The sequence below is a fragment of the Siniperca chuatsi genome, linkage group LG12 (assembly GCF_020085105.1).
Source record: "Siniperca chuatsi isolate FFG_IHB_CAS linkage group LG12, ASM2008510v1, whole genome shotgun sequence".
In the NCBI taxonomy this organism is placed as follows: Eukaryota; Metazoa; Chordata; class Actinopteri; order Centrarchiformes; family Sinipercidae; genus Siniperca; species Siniperca chuatsi.
In genome coordinates, this window is record NC_058053.1 from 4948644 (window position 1) to 4968843 (window position 20200).

A 20200-nucleotide genomic window follows, 5' to 3' on the forward strand; every position below is an offset into this window, starting at 1 on the left:
ACCACCAAATCTATTTAGTGATGTCTGTGACAGACTACGTTTTTCTTTCTATCTGCTGTACTCAGCTTTCTCTTGCTAAAGATATCTTGATCTCAATGAGATTACTTGATTAAATAAAGGTTGTATATATAAATGAGGGAATATCTTATGGATGAATGGTGTTCATCCCTCCAATCGAGTTCCACAGACTTTGCAAGGAGCACCACGAGCCTTTGTTCTGGAGGCTCGTGATGGCCTCACTCCATACTAAGACACTTCATGTTGGTTTTGCCTGTAATTAGTCACGCATCTGTGTATAAACTGTATATAAATTTCACAGTAAATGGGAGTGTAATATCTTTAGAACATAAAAACAATCACCAATCAAACACTTTGCAGTGTTTATAGCATAGGTAAAATTGTAAAATTGTCAGTTTGTTTTTTTGTTTTTTACTTCAGCATCTGTTGATCTGAGCTGAACTCTCCACAGGATAGGAAATTGCTGGGAAAAATACAAAGCTCAACAGTGAAGCTGGCAACACTGAACAAAATCATCAAGACTAATACAATTTCTTGAACTGAACATGTCAAAGCTCTCAAAGAAGATAAGCAAAAATTAAGCAAAGAACAATAGCATTTAAGGGAAGAAATTCAAAAACAAGAAATGAAAAAAAGTGTAAAGAAAGTTTATATTGATTAAAAACAATTCCATTGATAAATTCTACATCAGACATAAACAACACCAAAGCACTAGGAAGACGAGATATGGTTTGAAGACGGTTGAGGACGGCGTCAGTGCAGATAGTTTGGTGAGTCAGACTGCATAGGAGGATCAGTTCTTCCTAATAGACTTGTGGACGATGGCAGTATAGGAAAACTGAGGGGGAGAGGTCAGCTGCCAGACAATGGACAGTGGCAAGCCAGCAGTTGAAACAGGAGACCATGTGACAGGCAAGGTGGAAAGGGAAGAGAAAGAGCATATAAATTCACCATTTTAACATGTATTGTTTAATTCTATAACTGCAGGACAGTTAGCATGAGGTGTCTGGTTAAACAGCTTAAGTAACAGATATTTCATAACATAAACAGCCTGTCTTAGTTTAAAGCCCACTCACCACGTCAAGGTGCAGGCCTCGAGTCAGGACACAGGACAGATCACTTACAATACAGACAAGACAATACGTACAAATGTTTAAAGAACCTATATGTATATACATGGAGCTTCATTTAACCATATAAATATGTAAAATGACACTGCATCATGTTTCACCTGGCAATCCTGGCTAGAAGAAAGCTTGGGATGTTGCTGCTGACATTTATATACATCTCTCCACTGTTGAAAACCATGTGTTGGATTACTAAAACAACACATAAACAGAGGACTGTATATAACGTGGGATACATTTATAAAAATCTAAATACAGAAGAAAGATGTTAAATGACAACAATCATAAGAAGCACAAGGACATACAGAGCTCATACAAATAAATTAATTTGACACATTACAACAAGCAACCCTCATTAATATAACCAACTACTGATGATGAAAATGGACCAACTTGGTGTATTTATGCCAGACAATATCCTCAATCATTTTCTCTGTTTCACGTCTGGCGTAAGTGGTGCATCCTTACTGTACAGTATATGGAGGATGCCATTTTCACCAGTAGATGTACATGACTGTCCTCAACAGTGGTTTTGAACATGTGGTCCTGCAACTCTGGGAACAACATCTTGTCTGCACTGTAATTCAGGACTTGATTTGCAGTGGCTGATGTTGAGTCCCTAGGGGAGCATACCAGAGGTTGTTCTCAGAACCATTTGAAAGCAAGGCTCTAACTCTGTGCAAACAGCAACTATCCCAGGCGATGGTTTTTGCAAACCTCCCGAGTCTTCAGGGAGAACAAAGATATGCACAGTGGAATCAGAAGTCAGCATTTCAGCACAAGGCATGCAGTTGTGCATGTCTTTTATCTTTCGTACAGCAAAGCCATTCGATTGGCGGCCCAGAAGCAACCTCCGAGTGGCCCAGCATACATAAATTTGATATATGACAAAATAAGTAAACTACATATATAGTGTATGGAAGTAGCTAACGAGTGAGCCATCTTGCTTCCTTCTCATCTCTGTTGAGAGTTCAACATGCACAGTACTGATCGGGCAGGATGTTTATGGATGTAGCAACACCGCCAATCATGTCTTTCCCAAATCAATGTTTTCTCATGTGAGTTCCGACCACGCTTAGTAGCTTTTCAAAACATCTGGCTATTGACAGGCAAAAGTAGGGAAGTTCTCTACTGAAAATATGCCTCTGTTAAGATTAGGATTTGACTGTTGATAATGAGGAGCAGAAGAGCGTGAATGGTGATTACGTAGTGACACATGATATAATGATGGATTAACTTCATATGATGAAGCGCATGTTGTACCTCTTTGAGACTATGCACTAACAGGAAACTTCTCGCCCATTACATGAGGAAGATATTTCCTCCTCTTTGACTGACCCTAGCATGCACTTTAGGGTTTCCAACCTTGCAGTGCAGCTCCAGTGTGATGTCAGTGTAGCTCACTGTATAACACGCCTAAACTTAGCTAGTCTGGGAGAATGAAGTCATGTCTGTCAGGGCCATCTATCCTCACTTTGCCTGATTCTGCCACTTGCATAAGGTTTCTGGACTAGAAAAAAAAACAGTAAAAAAACAGCTTCTGGAAAGTAAGTTTCACTGTTTTTTGGAGTGAGTGACCTGTAAACGAGACTAAATTCTAATGTTCAAATGCATGATGAGTTCCTGACAAATGAAACTTAAATCTCACAATGCCCAGCTTGAAACAAAGTGTGAAAATACTTTTACGCCAGTAAATCATTACTGGCACAAAAGTAAAGCACATTATAAGCTTCATATAAAATTATGAGTGAACTTCAGATTTTTGGCTATAAAAAAGTTTTGGTTTTGATTAAAACCACTGTAAATAGAATTGTGGTTAAATTTCCAACTCTCTTGCCCAAAGTGGGCAACCCACTTACATTTTAAGGTACCTGCAGTTTCCACCCATGTATGCAGCTGCATGGTGCAGCTGCAGCATTGAACAACTGGCATATCACAAGACATTTCATTCTCGAGCCCCTAAACACTGGTGAGGCACTATGTCATCTATGCTGTCTGCAAACCAGAGGGATGTGCAACAATTTTGACTGGTCTTCATTAGATGCATTTATTGAGCTTACTTTTTAATGGTGTTATAAATGGACTGTACTTGTATAGCACCTTTCTAGTTTTCCAACCACTCAAAGCGCTTCACACTACATATCACATTCACACACTGATGGCAGGTGCCAACTGCTCATCTGTCCAAATAATCATCCTCTCTCACTCGCACACACACCAAAGGCAACGGCTGGCTGGGGGAAGCCAGGATCAAACCGCCAACCTTCCCATTAGTGGACAACCCGCTCTACCACAAAGCCACAGCTGGTTTCTCTTGTTACCTTACTGTGTTATCAGTTACAGGCCACCATACCTGAAAGTGGTGAGACGGGTATGACAGGGTGACTAAAACCAGTCAATATTGTTGCACATCCCTCTGGTTTGCAGACAGCATAGATTACATTTTCTCTCACTCACACACACACCGAAGGCAGCAATTTGGGGTTCATAAAACATTTTACATAATCTATTGTTTACCAGCAGAACTAATGAATAGCCTAGGCTATAGCGTGGCGCAGGGGAGCATAGGACAGCCGTGAACGGAATATCTGGATGGTCCATAGTCGCAGATGAAAGTAGTCGTTGTCTCTTTTTCCTTGGCATGACTTCAGAAGAAGAATTAAAACCAAAACTTGCCCTGTGGTGTTGGTAGGTATTATTTAACTTTGGACAGCCAGGCTAGCTGTTTCCCCATGCTTCCAGTTTTTATTCTAAACTAGCTGGCTAGCTTCGTACTGAATGCACACACGAGAGTGGCATCAAATTTCTAATCAAATTCTTTGGAAGAAAGCGAATAAATGTGTAGCTGAACTCTGTCTCCAACACCAAGATACATCCTGTAGGCCTTTTATTTGCCCACATAATCTACATACACAGTCTACATTCTTTTGATGAAAAACATGCAGTTGTTGTTGCAGAACATAAGCCAATTATTTATGATCTGTCCTAAAAATGAATGTATGCTATCCATGCTGCAGACCTCTCCTGTAAATCACTATATACCTTGATAAATGAAATGCAAAGGCAAGATCATATTTACACAATTGTGGAAATTTCCACCCATATCTGTGCCATTAAACTATATCTTAATTGTTAAGTAGGAGAATGTCTTTAATACTGTATTTTACAGTGTATTTCTACTTCTATCCATACTACTGAGTCATCTGAATTGTCATATCTCCACCAATGCAACTTTCAAAGCGGGGTAACACAAATACCAGTTAGTTACAGAACCTTAGAAATGTATACAAGGCTGATGGGTATGCACATAATAAATGTGATGAAAAAGAGTGAAGTAGTTTTTGTAGACCAAAACAAGGATTGATGTTTTCCCCCCCTCCTTTCTAAGGCAGGTTTACAGTATGTGGCCTCTTTGTTCTACTTTTGTTCCTACCTGAGAAAATATTTTCCATTACTTTAATGAGAGACACTGTCCAAACAGAACGTGCGTTGCCTTTCACAGAGCATTTACCAAACCGTGTCTATCTGCTGTGTACTCTGTTTGCTCTGTCGCTTATACTGTTATGCCTCCAATTTAGGGAAATGGAAATGTTTTTTTATGACCACTCCTCATAATTTGTCTGTTCACAAATGCATTCTGATTATATTATGTGTATGAGTTGCTTAGCAACTCCAAATGAATGGGCAATAGCTGAACAATATTGGAACGTTTAATTTTACACTTAAGCGGAACGACCTGATAGCACAGTGCTGAGAGATATTTTAAATGGGCTCTAGAAAGATCCATCTTTCAAAGAGTCATTTATTTGAGACAAATGGAATACCACAGAAAGGTGGTCACATTTTCCACAGTCAGTCATATTCGTCAGTCATGGCTAAAACTCAAAGGAGAGGAGTGAAAAGGAGGCCTGTTTTTGGGAGGATTCTAATATCCACTAAACAAGAGCCTGATGAGGCTGTGGGATTAAGAGAAAAGGTCTTGAAATGATTTTTAATAAAATAGCAGTGTGTGAGTAGTAGTATGTGAAAGAAGAAGAATGGAAGAGAGTGAGAGAAAAAGAGTTAAGGATATAGATGATGTGTCGAATCACCTGCTTTTAGACCACACAATCATTATTTTTTGCTAATGTTATTATTGTTATATCCAAGTGACGGTCTCGCTATTGACACAACTTTCATTTGTTTTTTGATAAAAGAAAATTCTACAACTTCTAACTCAACAAAATCAGTATTTATTCACAATTTTCTCCACATAGGGTAATATTTGTTCTTTCTAATAGATTTGATGACACAAATATAACTGTGTTTAATAAATATATATATATCTGCAGTGTTCTTTGGGTGCTTGGGACAGGAGCAGATCTGTGAATGCAGATTATCATGTAGCTACTCCAGAGAACAGCAAACATCCCTGCAGCAAGAACTCTGTCCAGCCTTATTGTTTGTTTTTTTTATCAGTGGCTCTATGTAAAGAGCTTGGACTGAATTTGAGCCTGTATCCAGTGGTCACCTTAACCAGTATGTAATAAGAGGTTTGCCCCCACATCTTTGAATACCTGGCTCTTTGGAACTATAATTATGGTTCTACTTTGTAGAACAAGATTTGTCTTGTTAAACTTCAATTCTGACTTGCATTGTTTACACATGAGCCACACAGCAAAAAGAGATTAAGCTTTTGTTTAAAGCTGCACTAAAAAAACAATGGATCAAATGTGAAAAGTGTGAAATTACCCACAAAGAATTGTCCCCTGAATCTACAATTTCCCCTTAGTTCTGCGGAGCATTTCTACCATCGTTCCACATGTTGTTTTGTTATTTTACAGCTTTACCTTTTGGCTAACTCTCACCACTTTCATCAAAGGCTCTAAAAACCCAGAGCACGCTGCCTGCCCATCACCAAACAGGTGACAGACAAAGTTAGCGAGTTGCTGGTGAACAGCATTTAGCAGCTAAATAGCCAGATATTTCCCTCAGGGGTTGGTGGACACCAAAACAGACACCAAAACAGAGCTAAGAAGAGAGTGAAAATTGGACTTTTGTCATGCAGACAGAAACACGACTTCAAATGATAGCAAATGTTGCCCCATATCTGCTGGATGTGTAAATGCATGTATGTATGCTCCTAGAACTAGGAAAAGAGATCATATTTCTCCAATGTTAGCTTCTCTGCACTGGCTCCCTGTAAAATCCAGAATAGAATTTAAAATCCTTCACCTCACCTACAAAGTGCTTAATGGTCTGGCACCATCGTATCTTAAAGATCTCATAATACCATATTACCCCACTAGAACACTGCGCTACCAGAATGCAGGGTTACTTGTGGTTCCTAGAGTCTCCAAAAGTAGACTGGGAGCCAGAGCCTTCAGTTATCAAGCTCCTCTCCTGTGGAATCAGATCCCAGTTTGGGTTCGGGAGGCAGACACCATCTCCACATTTAAGAGTAGGCTTAAGACTTTCCTCTTTGATAAAGCTTATAGTTAGGGCTGGCTCGGGTGAGCCCTGAACCATCCCTTAGTTATGCTGCTATAGGCCCAGACTGCCAGGAGACCTCCCATGATGCACCTCTCTCCTTCTCTCCCTCTCCATCTGTATGCATTTTTATCCCATTACTGCATGTTACTAACTCACCATCTTCTCTCTCCCGTAGTTTTGTGCTTTCTCGTCTCTCTCCTCTCTCCTTCTGTCGGTATTTCTGCCATAGAATCAAAGTGTTTGTATTTAATGTGTGGGTGAGTTTCTGAACTCCAGTAGCCTATGTCATGTTTGGGGACAAAACTAGTAGCATGGTTTCTAACTTAATTAGGGTTAGGATTAGTGTTAGCTAAGGTTAACACAAGCCTCCGGGAATTGATGTAATTAAATACAGTCCCAAAATCCAAGTAAAACAAAGTTTGTATGTATGTACACATGTTCACATCTGAATATGTGCATCTCTAGCCAGTGGTGAGCATGGATGGGAACATTCAGGTGTCTGTGTGTTTCCTCCAGGAACTCTGGCTCCGTCTCACAGTCCACAGACATGAGTCTCAGGTGACCTGGAAACTGAAAATTGCCTCTGGTTGTGAATGTTTGACTTTCTGTTTGTGTCTGCCAGCCCCGCAATAATAGCCTGGCAACCTGTTCAAGGTATTCCTCCACCTTTTGCTCAGTGCGTGCTGGATTAGCAGAATATAATCCACCCCCTGATCTCTAACCCCTACCCCTTTAACCTTGAATAGGAATATGAAGACATAAACACTGACATTAAATATATTTGTGAGGTACTACCATGCAGGCTTGTTGACATTGAGGCCTCTTAGTTCAAGTGTCTCTGGGGGACTGTGTGTGGAACATGTCTTTGCGTAGCATGGGAACAGCCGAGCTCAGCCTGGGAAAGGAAGCAGACTGTCCATTACTGTTGCACAATCCAATTAGCTCTGAGTTGCACCGATAAAAAACTGGACCAGATCACACAGAGGCTTTTTGTGACCAGTTGTGCATCTGTTTGTTCCCTGGTAAACGATTTGAGGCATCTTCAACACAGGTCCTAATCTAGGCTTTTACCAGGGATCCACAAGGAAGAAAATACTGCTTTAAAACAGCGTCATAAAAGCTGGGGTATGTGCTTACAGAGCATTGTCTCTTTGATTATCAGTTTGGGCTTTTAAGATTTGAAACCTGCTTTATATAATTGATGCATTTGTTGAGTACAATAACTGATGCAGCTGTTATATTAAGGTAAATAATATGAACAAGATTAAATCCATTTATTTTATGTCTTCAATTTTCCATATGGACCTGTAACTAACTTTCCAATTTGAGAATTAACAGTGTTTACATTATATTTGTTTCTTACATGCATAGAAATTATGTGTGCTTGTTCAAAAAAAAACAAAAACAAAACCTTCCTCTCACTGTATTCCCTGGTAACATGTGTTTTCAGTGTCTGCCTCCCACGAGATAAATTCATTAATTTGCTGGAATGTCCAGGAAGCAGATGGCCATCACGTCTGTTTCATACAGAGCTGATTGTTTTTTTCTTTTCAAAATGTGTGGGAAGTAATAGAGCTTGGTAAATGTGATGGTAGATATTTAATTTAAGAAGTGTCAGATCCAGTACCGGCAAGTAAGTATCTTCTCTAACTTTATAATTATATATCACCTTACAGGAAGAAATTGAGGTATTGAGGGCATGCATTGCCTTTGTGTTTTGGTTATGCATTTAATCTAAGTACTGTCTTGCACATTATCACTAAAGTGTGGGGGATGAAGCAGAGAAAATTGATTTTCCAGCTGGAGGAAGTGTGCCTGTGCGCCTTGACATGACAGATATCAAATTGAGACAACATTTAGAAACAAACATTTAGAAAATGAAGTTTTGTTGTTTGTACAGAGGAAGCAGAGAACCAGTCCATTCATCTTATCCTCATTATGTATGCATGTAAAAAAGTTGATCGGTTAATGTGCATTCTTGTTGTATGAGCTGGTTCTAAATGACTGATACAGAACACTGTGTCACATTGATTCAATTTATGCACTATTTAAAACAGCTTAATTACAGAATTACTTTATTTGAATACCATTTTTTTTCCTTTTAAATAGATGGTGTTGACTGCATACTTGCTGGCATTTATCTGGACAGGTAAGCCAGGATTTCAATATATCCAAGTACTTAGCTTGCTGGCAGTCTTTCCACACCATAAAAGAGAAATCATCAGTGGGTTTGCAGTTTAAAGGATCATTATGTGGGGTAAGCTGTAAAGCAAGAGTCATAATCCTAGTGATATAAAGGTTTAAAAATATTTCATGCACCATACAAAAAACCATTATGGACAGTTAAGTTTGACCCATCAGGTTTCATTGAAACTGATGCACTGTCCACACTAAGCCGGCAAAATTTGATGGTGATGCTTTTCTCTCCGTTTTGGTCGGATTTATTACCCGTGATCAAATAGCTGTTATATGCTCATTCAATAGTCTGACAGCAGGAACAGAAAAATATGTCAATTACAACACAATAAATTGTGAGTTTGGCTGTATTGCAACACAGTATAGGTGAACACAGAGCAGGAGGGGACAGAATGGAGGTTTAACCAGCTGAAACTCCGCAGAGTAACTGGGCTGTGACACATAGTTTTGTTGCTTGCTGACTGAAAGACAAGAATAAAAAAGAGGAAGAAGTGATTTTCCAGGTATTTTCAGTGTGGACAAGATCTTTACTAACACATGTGGACACATGTCATTTTCACACTTAAACTACATTTTCAAAATTTAGCCAATTAGCATGGACTTAGTCTCATTCAGACAGTAGGTGGCACTGCCTCTGCAGTCTGGTAAAAACAACTAATATAAAGCAAGATTATGGCGAAAAGGGCTTTGGCGAACAATTCTCTTCTACATTACAAAGCTGTGTAGTACATAAACTAACCAATAAAAACATGAAAGGCTGAGACAGAGTTTATGCTAAATGATTTTTAACTCTGTCATTTTTAAGGATTCATTTGTTTATTGATAATATATGTAACAGACATAAAGCAACCATGTCTGTGTCTATGATGTTACTTGTTTGGCTTGAGTTGTACGGAGAATTCAGACTGTTACCCTCACTTACTACTACTGCTACTTTACTAAGTGTCTGGTTTCTCCAGGAATGGCTGCGAAATTTGTTGTTCCACCATGTGACCAGCACATGTTTGATAGCAATGTTGACAACTGCCTGTCAGACTTCAACAAGAGCATGGAGACAAGTGGTTATCAGGACAGGTGTCCATGGCCTGCTGTAAAACGGTACATTTTATTTAAAGTTTCTTTTTTGTCATCTTTTTGCAAATGTGGGGTTCTTTCCATAAATTATTAGTATGAATGAATTTATATCAGACACTAATTTATTGTATTTGAGTGGACAAGTGGTCCACATTAATTTATAACACGTATTGTCCCAAGTTGATCCGAAGGCATCTTTCAAAGGATTGGTATCGGCTAAAATAAAGCATATTAAAGGAACAGGATCAAGGCCAAAAAAACATCACTACTATTGTGTGTGATTAGCAAACATCTTTTTACAAATGCATATGCACCATGTCATTGATGAGTGTGTGGCAATGGTTGCTGTTTGAGCCCTGGCATGCATGTGTTTCAGGAAGCCGTCCCTGAGCCCAACATTGTAGAGCCCAGTGAGTGAAAACACAGGAAGGCTGGATAAAGTGGCACATTACACACTTTTTATGGCCTTTTCAATAAAGAAATATGACCTTTAGTCATGGGAAAGTCAACTATTTTCCTGTGTCCTGGCTACATTTGGTGCTGGTCAAAGTTTCATCTAATTACTCAACTTTTAATGAAAAAGTGCTGGACTGTTGCTGCTGGGCTCATATTTCCAGACAGCAGATGTTTGTGGAGACTCTAGCTCTTGCCGTACTACCTACAGTACACTGCAGTAGACTTTAATTATAGCTGTAATAATCCATATTTTACTGTTAACATGGTTTGCTGAGCTCCCTTAAAGCTCAAATGGTGTGTTAGGGTGGAGTGTCCATCATCACAAGCAGCCCAGCTTGTTGATCAGGCTTCCAGCTGTCAGGCTCAATTGAATTTTAGTGGATGTTTTCCATACTAAAATCTTGTAGTGACAACTGTGTGCATGATTTATGTTAGTTTAGTGAGTCTATGGTCGCTTCTCCACCCAGAGGAGGTGACATATCAAAACTTAACAGTGAAACGTAAGCTGCATCCTAAACATCAGTGGGTGCAGCTTGGACTTTCCAAGGCTACGTGTTTTTGGCTAACTTTGCATTATCTCAAAATGCTGAGTTTAGATATTAAAATTGCAGCTTTAAAGAATCATGCCAGCCTTTTTTTAACCAATGAACTTCAAATCATATTGGTACATTAGTGACCACTTTCCAAACCATGCTTTAGCTCAGTGGTTCTCAAACTTTTTTAAACCAGGGCACCCTCGTCATAGAGATGTTTTCATTACAAAATTAGCTTTCACTTTACAGTTTCATTCTTTTGGATGGCTCAGGTTCAGTCATCTCAGACCTCTTTGAGCTCAGTTTATAGTGACAAATAATTTCATCAATTTCATTTGCTCTGACAGATGTTATTTCAGACTGCTGAGCTCCTGGAACACTCCTGAAAAGTGTGTTGTACTACTGTGACGTTTGGTAACGTGGAGCTGTCATGTCAATTAACATGCCTATTAATGCGAAATGCTTTTATTGCTTCACTATGCAACTATAACATAACTGAAATATACAATTGTACATATACTTAATAATTGCACACTTGACTTGAAGTATGTTCAGTCAAGGGAATTAACAAGATCTGATTCTCAGCCTATAGATGAATAAAAATGTGTTAGTAGTGAAATCCTCAGGACTGCTGGGACCATTTTGAGCCATCTTAACTTCTGCCTTACTCTCTTCCTCTGCAGCGTCTACAACGAAGTGAAGCATTGCGTGGACAACTGGGCAAATGTGTCTTGGTGTAGGGGTCACGGATTTCTGGTAGACAAGATTTTCTTGGAGGTCCATCACATGTACTTTTCGCTTTGTGGACAGGCCCACGACCCCCCACTCACCACTCTCATTCTGTTAATAGCACCTGTTATCATTGCCACACTCTTCTTGCCACTTGTGTGTGTTAATCTCACTACCCGGCACATGCCCAGCACTTTGGGGCTCTGATGTGCTGAGCTGACAAAGGGAAACAGCAGTATAGTTCAGCCTGGAACGTATTCTCTTAATTGTAGCCTTTCTGACAGTAGGTCAGGCTAACTTTGCACTTGTAATTTCTGTGCTTACTTTTGGTCTGACTCATAGACAAATGATTAATGTAAAACTGAAGTTTATTTAGAAAGCTCAGGTGTTTGCCTCGATATAATCTTCCTGATATCTCTAAAACAGAGGTGTCAAGTTCAACGTTGGCATGACCCATAGTCAGAACTGCCACAATTATGAAAATAAGAACAGCAATTTTCCTTTAAAGAATAGATACATGTGTATACACGTACACAAAAACGTTCAAAAAGTAACAAGCACAGATTTTACATCTTGGAATATTCTTATCAAAGTGTCCAAATATGGGCAATATTTTCCACTAATATTTAATATGTTCAAATCTTTTCATTTTCATACTAAAACATTAAATTGCATGATATCAATGGTGCACCACAGTTGCTTTGGATATTTCTTCCAAAGCAACTGTCATTGTTGTAGTACTTGTTTCTCGTCAAAAGTTCTATATCTCCTAGTGGGTTGGGCTGGGTGTGTAATGATGTTCCATAAATCAGCATGCAATGAGAATATCATATATCCCATGGGCAGAAATTTATATTTGTCTAAATACTTTGCTGTGAGTGTCTGAACTTTCTGGAACTCATTATTTTGTCATATATGGTGAACCCCACCCATCTGGCACCTCTAGTAAGTAGAGAAAACAAAACCTTAATGACTTACCGCAGTTTCACACCAACTTCATTCCAGAAGTCTATGTGATACTTGGATAATCTGTATTGTTATATTGTTTAAATTTTTAAGTTGACAAAAAAGAATGATTCTGTTTTTATTTCAAACACATAATAAATATTTATTTCAGACAAAAAAATAATGTTTTACAGTTGTTTGAAAACCTCTTTACAGCCATAACAAGATGGACCTGCTATTCAAGTATCCACATGACCGAAGTCTGTGTTACCAATGCAAACATACTGCATTTCATAATTTGTCATCAGCTTCGTATATATCAAAGGATTGTTGTGTAGACCTCATGAAGACCAGCTGTGTGTCATCAAAACGATGTACAGTGTTTTCAGTTTCAACTTTGACTCTTAATGACTATGCCTATAATGTGAAATTGGTGCTAGTGCAGGTCAATCTCAGAGAATCAACACCCAAATCTGCAGTTCTGTGCTGTGCTGAGTGCACCCTACCTGCCCAGCATGGCAGACAGATAAGTAAACAAGAGGGCATTAAAGAGAGTACACACTTTTTCTCAAGAACTGATGGACTACACCAAAGAGAAAATGAACAATACTGGACTCCAATGGAATACGCATGTTTCTCTATTTCTGTTGGATGTGTAACAAGGCAGTTAATTGCGAACACACTAACCCTTAATGTTTTTAACATTGCTTTCTGTGCTCTAGAGGTTAAAAATCCCTTAATACAGTGCTTTAAAATAAATACTGTTTATGGAAGTTTTATGGAAATCATGGCTTTAAATGAGTGGTATGGTTGCAGAAATCATAGGTGTTCCTTAATGAACATACCTGTCACAACACTGAAATAAAACCTTTTATGTTAAAGAGAGCATTTCACTGAATAAAAAAGACTATCCACAAAGTATTAGTATTTAATTTACAACATAGGTGATGTGAACAAAATGTGACGACCAAAATTAGGAAACTAATCTGCTAAGGGACTAATCCTTTGGTATGCAGTGTAATTAAAGAAAAATGAATGGCATTCCTATAGTATCCAAAAGATACTAACTATACACTATAACTCTGTTGCTCTTGAGAGAATATCACATGAACAACCATCCTTATAATAGCTGATCTAGTTTCACACATATCTGATTTATAGTTATATAATGATCAAACTTAATACACTATTCCATATGCTAGAACTCCAAGATCGCCAGACATCTTTACTCAAACCAATGATGTTGACTTAAAAGAGGTTCAAAAATAACAGAACCAAGTCTTAGATTTGGGTGGGTGGTCTGCCCTGCTACCATGGTGGTATAAGGCGACGAAACGTGGTAAACTAGAGTATTGACATGGCAGAACTTTTTGAGGGTCAAAAAAACTATTTTTCTTTTCATCTTGCGTGTTTCAACATCTAGCGCCCAGACAGGACAGAGTGGCAGCACCATACCTTTTATTATCTTAAATAATACCCACAATTCCACTTTTTCTCTTGTGTAAATACTGAAAGGATGTTTTGCTAAGTATACGCTTTGCCGGCTCTGTCTTGGCTATGGCCTACGCAGCTCCACACATACTCAGACACCAGTTCTTGTCATAACTATAGCACGTGGATGTGTTGAATAGACCTTGTGACTCTTTTACGAACCAGCACAGCAAATACATAGTTCCACTGGATTCAGATGGCAGATCCCAACTACTTGGGCCAAAAAAGTACTGGTCAAAAGTCACATCAGATGTTAATGAGCTAATTTAGTATTAGTTCAACTCCTGCACAATGTTTCTAATCTATATTTAAATAGACCTTCTGTTCCCAGCTTGTTCTTCACCAGGTCAAAATGTTTTTGACCAGACGATCACAGTTGGTGTCCATCTAATCTTTGTTTCTCACAGCATTGCACTTTTAAGTGGTGTGCGTATAATTAACTGAATATTAGCCTGTGCTGGTTATACATGGAAGGTAATTAATGACAAAACTATTCATCAGACACAAAACAAATTCAAGCTTTAATGAAGCTGATAGTCAAGATGAGAACGTGCATGGACAGATTTATCAGCTTAAAACAAGTTTGGTGTAAAAACCCTGTTAAAAATCTGCTCTCACTTTTCTCAGTTTGTCTGAGTCCGAATCTTGAGAATGTCAAACTGCTTACCAAACATTTTTGGCTAAGAGACTTCAACAAGACATGCGCACGTCCAGCTATTAAGGTTACAATTAAAATCTTTGAACCAGATACTCCAGGTCAATTTAAATGAGCTGTTCTGCTGTGACTTTAAAGACAGAGAGCAGAGGAAGCCTTACTGCTGGCTTACAGGGCTGTAGCTACTACACACAGAGGTCATGTCCTCTTTATTTGTTTTCTAGGAATTTGGGGACCTGAATTGTAGTTGCATTTCATAATCTTAAAGTACATATGGTTTTAAAGGCTGATACCAATATTTTCTTAGACTTGGTTCTTTTAAATTGGGCTATTTTCCGGCCAAGAAATGTTACTAAACATATAAATTAAAAAATAATTTTCCTGACTAGAATGTAATCAAGCTCTTCATATAAGGATACTTGGACATATAATTGTTTTAAATTAATAAAAACAAAATAAGGTAAAAAAAAAAAAAAGCAGCTGATGAATTACACATGGAAAAATATCCATATTAAAGAGGCCATATTATGCTTTTTCGGGTTTTTCTCTGCCCATTATTGTGTATTTTTGTGTATGTAAAAGGTCTTAAAAGTCACAAAATCTAAAGTCCCTGCCAAAGGGAGGACTTCTGTCCCACAGAAGACACTGCCTGACACCAGCCTCAAACGCCTCAGTGCAATTCCACCATCTTGTTCACACATTTGTCATTGGCAGCGAGGCTCTGAGCATGGCTGAGTACAGGGACGTGCCCATCCATCAGTCTGTCTGAGTCGGCTGCTCTCAGGCGCTCTGATCATAGCGCTAAAATGAAGTGTGGAAATAGGTCTGGCTATGCGATACTACTCTGCTCAGGACTACCCTTCATCCCTTGTTAGTTTCTTAATGGACATATAGCTTTACTTGTTGCTAAAGTAACTGCTAACTGCAGCTACCGTTAACTATGTTAGCCGTGCAGCTAGCGCTATTAGCTAGCTGCAGCTAGCTAGCTAATGCAGCTCCATTTGTGGTCTGATAAACAGTAAATACAGAGAAATAGACAGACAGAATTAAAATGGACAAAGGATGAACTGAGGGTCTGCATAAAGGGCCAGTATAAACTGTGAATCATGCAAAGCTACTCTAGTGGAATCCTAGAATAAAAATATAGAGCTGTAAATGAGCATTATAGGTCCTCTAATACAACATTTTACATGTTTTTTTTTCCTGGTCTCTTTAAAATTATTTGTGGCTACAGCCCTGCTCGCTTACATCTAACAGATAATCCTTTTTGTGTGCTCAAAGCATCTTTTACCCTTAACTATCACTTAAATTTGTTTGTGGTCATGCAATAGCTTTGTCGTTAATGAACCTATATCTATAATTGGAATCAGCTTTGCTAAATCTCACAAGCAAAATCAAATCAGCCAAACATGCCTGTCTACATTCAATAATGTCATGAACACAGTGGGGCCAAGTACAGTAGAAAAACGTATCAGTGTCTCTGCCCTCAGTCTGCCATTCAAGTCTTTGTAAACCCTGAAACATAAACATGTGGTTGAAAAGGTCAATTAACAGCGCAACCTATTTTAAATGAAAGGGCTATATAGAGTGCTAATGTAAAGCACATTCAGTAACTCATTCACTTGAGGACCTGCATAATTAAATACAGATTACAGCAGCTGTATGCTTCACATCAAAGTGTAGCTTCAAGTGTAATCCTAAAGAGAACAATGGATGGGGGAAAAAAGTATTAATTTACAGTTATATTTCCGTGTCACTTCACTGGCATAAACACATTATTCTCTTCAATTGACCTCCTTTTCTCCATTGTATAACACAAAAGCCTGGACTGTAAGCCATATATTTTTACATTGCAAGTGTTGGATTGCCTTGACCGCTTTATGTACACAAAAGAGACAACAAACTAAAGGCTGGGAAGCAATATTTACAGATCGAAGGTCAGTTTCCCCTGAGACAGAATTCTTGCATGGCTTAAAATGGAGGGCACGGTTATGTGAAATGAGATAAACTAATTCTTCTCGTTAGCATACAAAAACTATACTACACTGGTGACCATTAAAAGTTTTTCAGTACTTTTAGAATGTCATCATCTGTGCTCCACTTTTTAGCACTTTGGAGTTTTTTAGTTGATTGTTCGCCTGCAGCAGTAATCATTAATATCAGGTGAATACAAGAAAAAATAACATATTTTTTATATAGTTTTTTATATTTTGTTCTATTTAATGTACATTTAATGTACATTTTTTTATCCCTTGCAGCAGATACAGTGTAGAGGTGAACACGCAGAAAAAATAGTGAAAGGTGTAATGATAGAAGGATTCTGCATACTATTAACTCTGAAAACGTTATGTTTATTGACTAAATATCGAATTGGGAATAGTGACAGCGTGCATAAACTTTCTTCCATTTTAAATTGATTAATCCTTCGCATCTAGCACCTTTCAGAGAAACTCTATTGCCCTTGAATGTGATCAGTGATCAAAGAATTCAGTAGGGCTTTTTGCACTGTGGCCTATTTCATTTCATAATATAAATCCAAGTGCATCTGCTAATATCTGATCACTATTTATTTATTTATTTTTTTTTTACAAAACTTTATTACCACATGTTTGAAAAAGCATCCCAGAATCGTCAGAATGTATGTAATTCATTTAGGCCTCCTTTCATTCACAGCCTCAGGCTTTAATCTAATGTCCACACAACAAGTATTTTGAGTGGACCGTGTGTAGTCTAACACATGGGCCTTTTAGTAAAATCACTGAATTACTTCCTCTTCTACTTAAATAAGAGCATCACACAAATCTGTGCACAACTTGTTAATGAATTATTATATTTTATTATTATATCTTGTGAAATTTTGAGTCTGGTGTTTCTATGTGGCAGAAGTAAGGTTTCTGAAAATGGTGTCATGGCTGAATGGTAATTAAATTTCTATAGTAGGCTCGCAATATAGGAGGTGAAAACTAAATTTCTGGGTATTTCAAAACAACTCTGAACACAGATGTTACATTATAATTCCAAGCTCAGTCTTACTGTACAATGCATCATTCATACATCCTGCCAACACTCAACTGTTCCCCAGTGTTTTCAGTACTTGTGTGTTTGCTTAGTTTTTATGCTTTTCCAGTCAAGTGTGTTATTATACTATTCATGACATCTGTGAAAAATGCACCACGCTATGGAAATATTGCTGAGAAGATGAAAGAATGGATGAATAATGACATATTTTCTGTTTTGAATGTGTCAACCTACAGAATGTTCTTTTTATTTTATGTTTAAGCTATTTGGAGTCTAAACATCACTGATAATCTGGCATGGCATTAAGTCCAAAGGTCACAAAATAAATAGATACAACAAAGTAGAAAAATAAGGTTGAGACCATGTTAGTTATTTACTTATACATCCAAGGTCACAATAAATGTGGGGTTAGTCTGGTATGTTGAGCATTAAACACCTAACAAAGTACAGTAACACCCCTTGAAGAGGCTTGCACAGTCTCTGTAGAGCTGTTGGCTTCAAGGGGAGACTACATTTAGAGAGGAGGCTTTGTGCCAGGGAACTCGGATGGCAGCAAAAAAGGTGAACTTTTGCCCAGTGCTCATTGCTAAATGTCTGTACAGAAAGGAAAAAGGCTACTTAACTCTTTGTTTGCACATCATTGCAACCTATAGGCAATGGCAGTAGGGTAACAGAAAACGACAGCTAAACTACATAGACAGTGGAATTCAGGGCTTTGAGATTTAGTGTCAATTCATCTGGACAATTATGAATTTTGATGAAAATCCGCTTCCTGAATGAAGTGAAATGAAAGCAAATTGACCCTATTTCCCGCTTTCGGGACAAAATACATCTGAATCATCCAGCCCGCTGTACACCTAGAGGTCACCATCATCATTGCACTTATGCCCAGGTCACCATCATCATTGCACTTATGCCCAGAACCTGCAGAGTAATTAAAGGGATCGATAGGATAAGAAGTTGGATAAAGTGTTCATGTAAGTTACGTTTTTTGCTAGATTTACATCGTCCAGCCCAGGTAGGGTTCTTGGGGCTATTTTCTGGCTTCTGACAGAATAACATCTTCAGGGAGTTTAACACAACACCACCACCACAGAGATCTAACATTAGGTGTGTTCTTTAAAAAAAACTGGAATAAACAAAGGTAAGAGGTGATTATCCAGCTATAGCCTTTGAATATTTTACAAACACCATTACGGTAGCTCCTCTCGCTTTGTCACCGTTTCCAAAGAGGCTTGCTCTGATTGGTTAAAATGAGTTGGAGGATAGAGGAAGTCATATTGGCTGGGACCAATTTAAATTTATACAAGCATGTGGATCTCGTTGTACTCATCTCGTCCATCTTCATCAAAGTTGGGAGAATCCTCGTCGCAATCCAGCTGTGAAAAGACAAATTATCTTCAGTCATTTTCATTCAAGGTTTGCTCAAAGGTCAAAATCAGGCAACTTAGGATGCTTTCATACCTAACCTGTTTGGTGATGTTCAAACAAACTCTGGTGCGGACTAAATTATTGGACCATGTGAAAAGGTGGGTCTCTGTCTGCTTTCAGGTGGACTCAGGTAGATTTTATGATAGTAGATATGTGATTCTACTATAAATTCAACAACTATTGTTAAATCTGCTAATTATGAAAGGAAAAGTATGACAATTTGGGAAATATGCTTATTGGCTTTCTTTTCTGGCTGTATGAAGCTACAGCAAGCAGCTGGCTAACTTAGCTTAGCATAAAGACTGAAAACGAGAGAAAACAGCTAGCCTGGCTCTGTCCGAAGGTAACACAATTGGCCTACCAGCACTGCTTAAGCTCATTAATTAACACGCATCTCATTTGTTTAATCCATACAAATAACAAAGTGTAAAAACAACAATTCGTCGTTGTGTGGGGGGTTGTGTGCTGGACTATTTCCAATCTTTGTGCTAAGATAAGTTAGCCGACTGCTGGCGCTAGCTAACTCTCGGCAAGAAAGCCCAAGTATATCCCAAAATGCGCCCAAAAGCAAAAACTAAAAATGTAGAAAAATACATTTAAAGAATATAATCTGGTTCATATACTGTAAGGGTGAAAGCAAGGCAAGGCAGTTATTTGTATATATAGCACCTTTCAACAACAAGGCAGTTCAAAGCGTTCAAGGGTGAAGGTTAGAGGGGTGAGGGATCTGACATCATGGAGGTCCAATTTAGGTAATTTTCCAGTTTGAACTTGATTTCAAGGTTCTCTGTAGTTTGAGGCAATTCTACAGTGCCTTGGGTTCATGAGACCTTTGGATGAACACAACACGAATGGTGGTCAAGTTAAGAACAAAGCTGTTTATCCTAGCTCCTGAAAAAGTTGACATTTTGTTAAATGGAAGGTTTTAATCTGACAGTGATGACATGTATGGGTTTGGGGGATCTAACCAAGAAAACATGAAGCCCAGCTTCAGGATGGACTGTGACCCTTTTTCTGGTTAGAACACAGTGCAAAAAGAAATATTTGCAAATCGT

At 38.4% G+C, this 20200-nt stretch overlaps 1 protein-coding gene across 4 annotated transcripts in view; it reads right to left on the reverse strand.

Moving 5' to 3' along the window:
• Window positions 1–17285: 17285 nt before the first annotated feature.
• The window catches only part of slc4a3 (solute carrier family 4 member 3), a 69047-nt gene continuing 66132 nt past the window's right edge, over window positions 17286–20200 (reverse strand). For all 4 annotated transcript variants that reach the window (XM_044216230.1, XM_044216232.1, XM_044216233.1 and 1 more), the window contains one exon: window positions 17286–19093. In XM_044216230.1, the coding sequence (XP_044072165.1) occupies window positions 19016–19093 (78 nt within the window). In that variant the 3' untranslated portion in view covers window positions 17286–19015. The remainder of the gene's footprint in view (window positions 19094–20200) is intronic.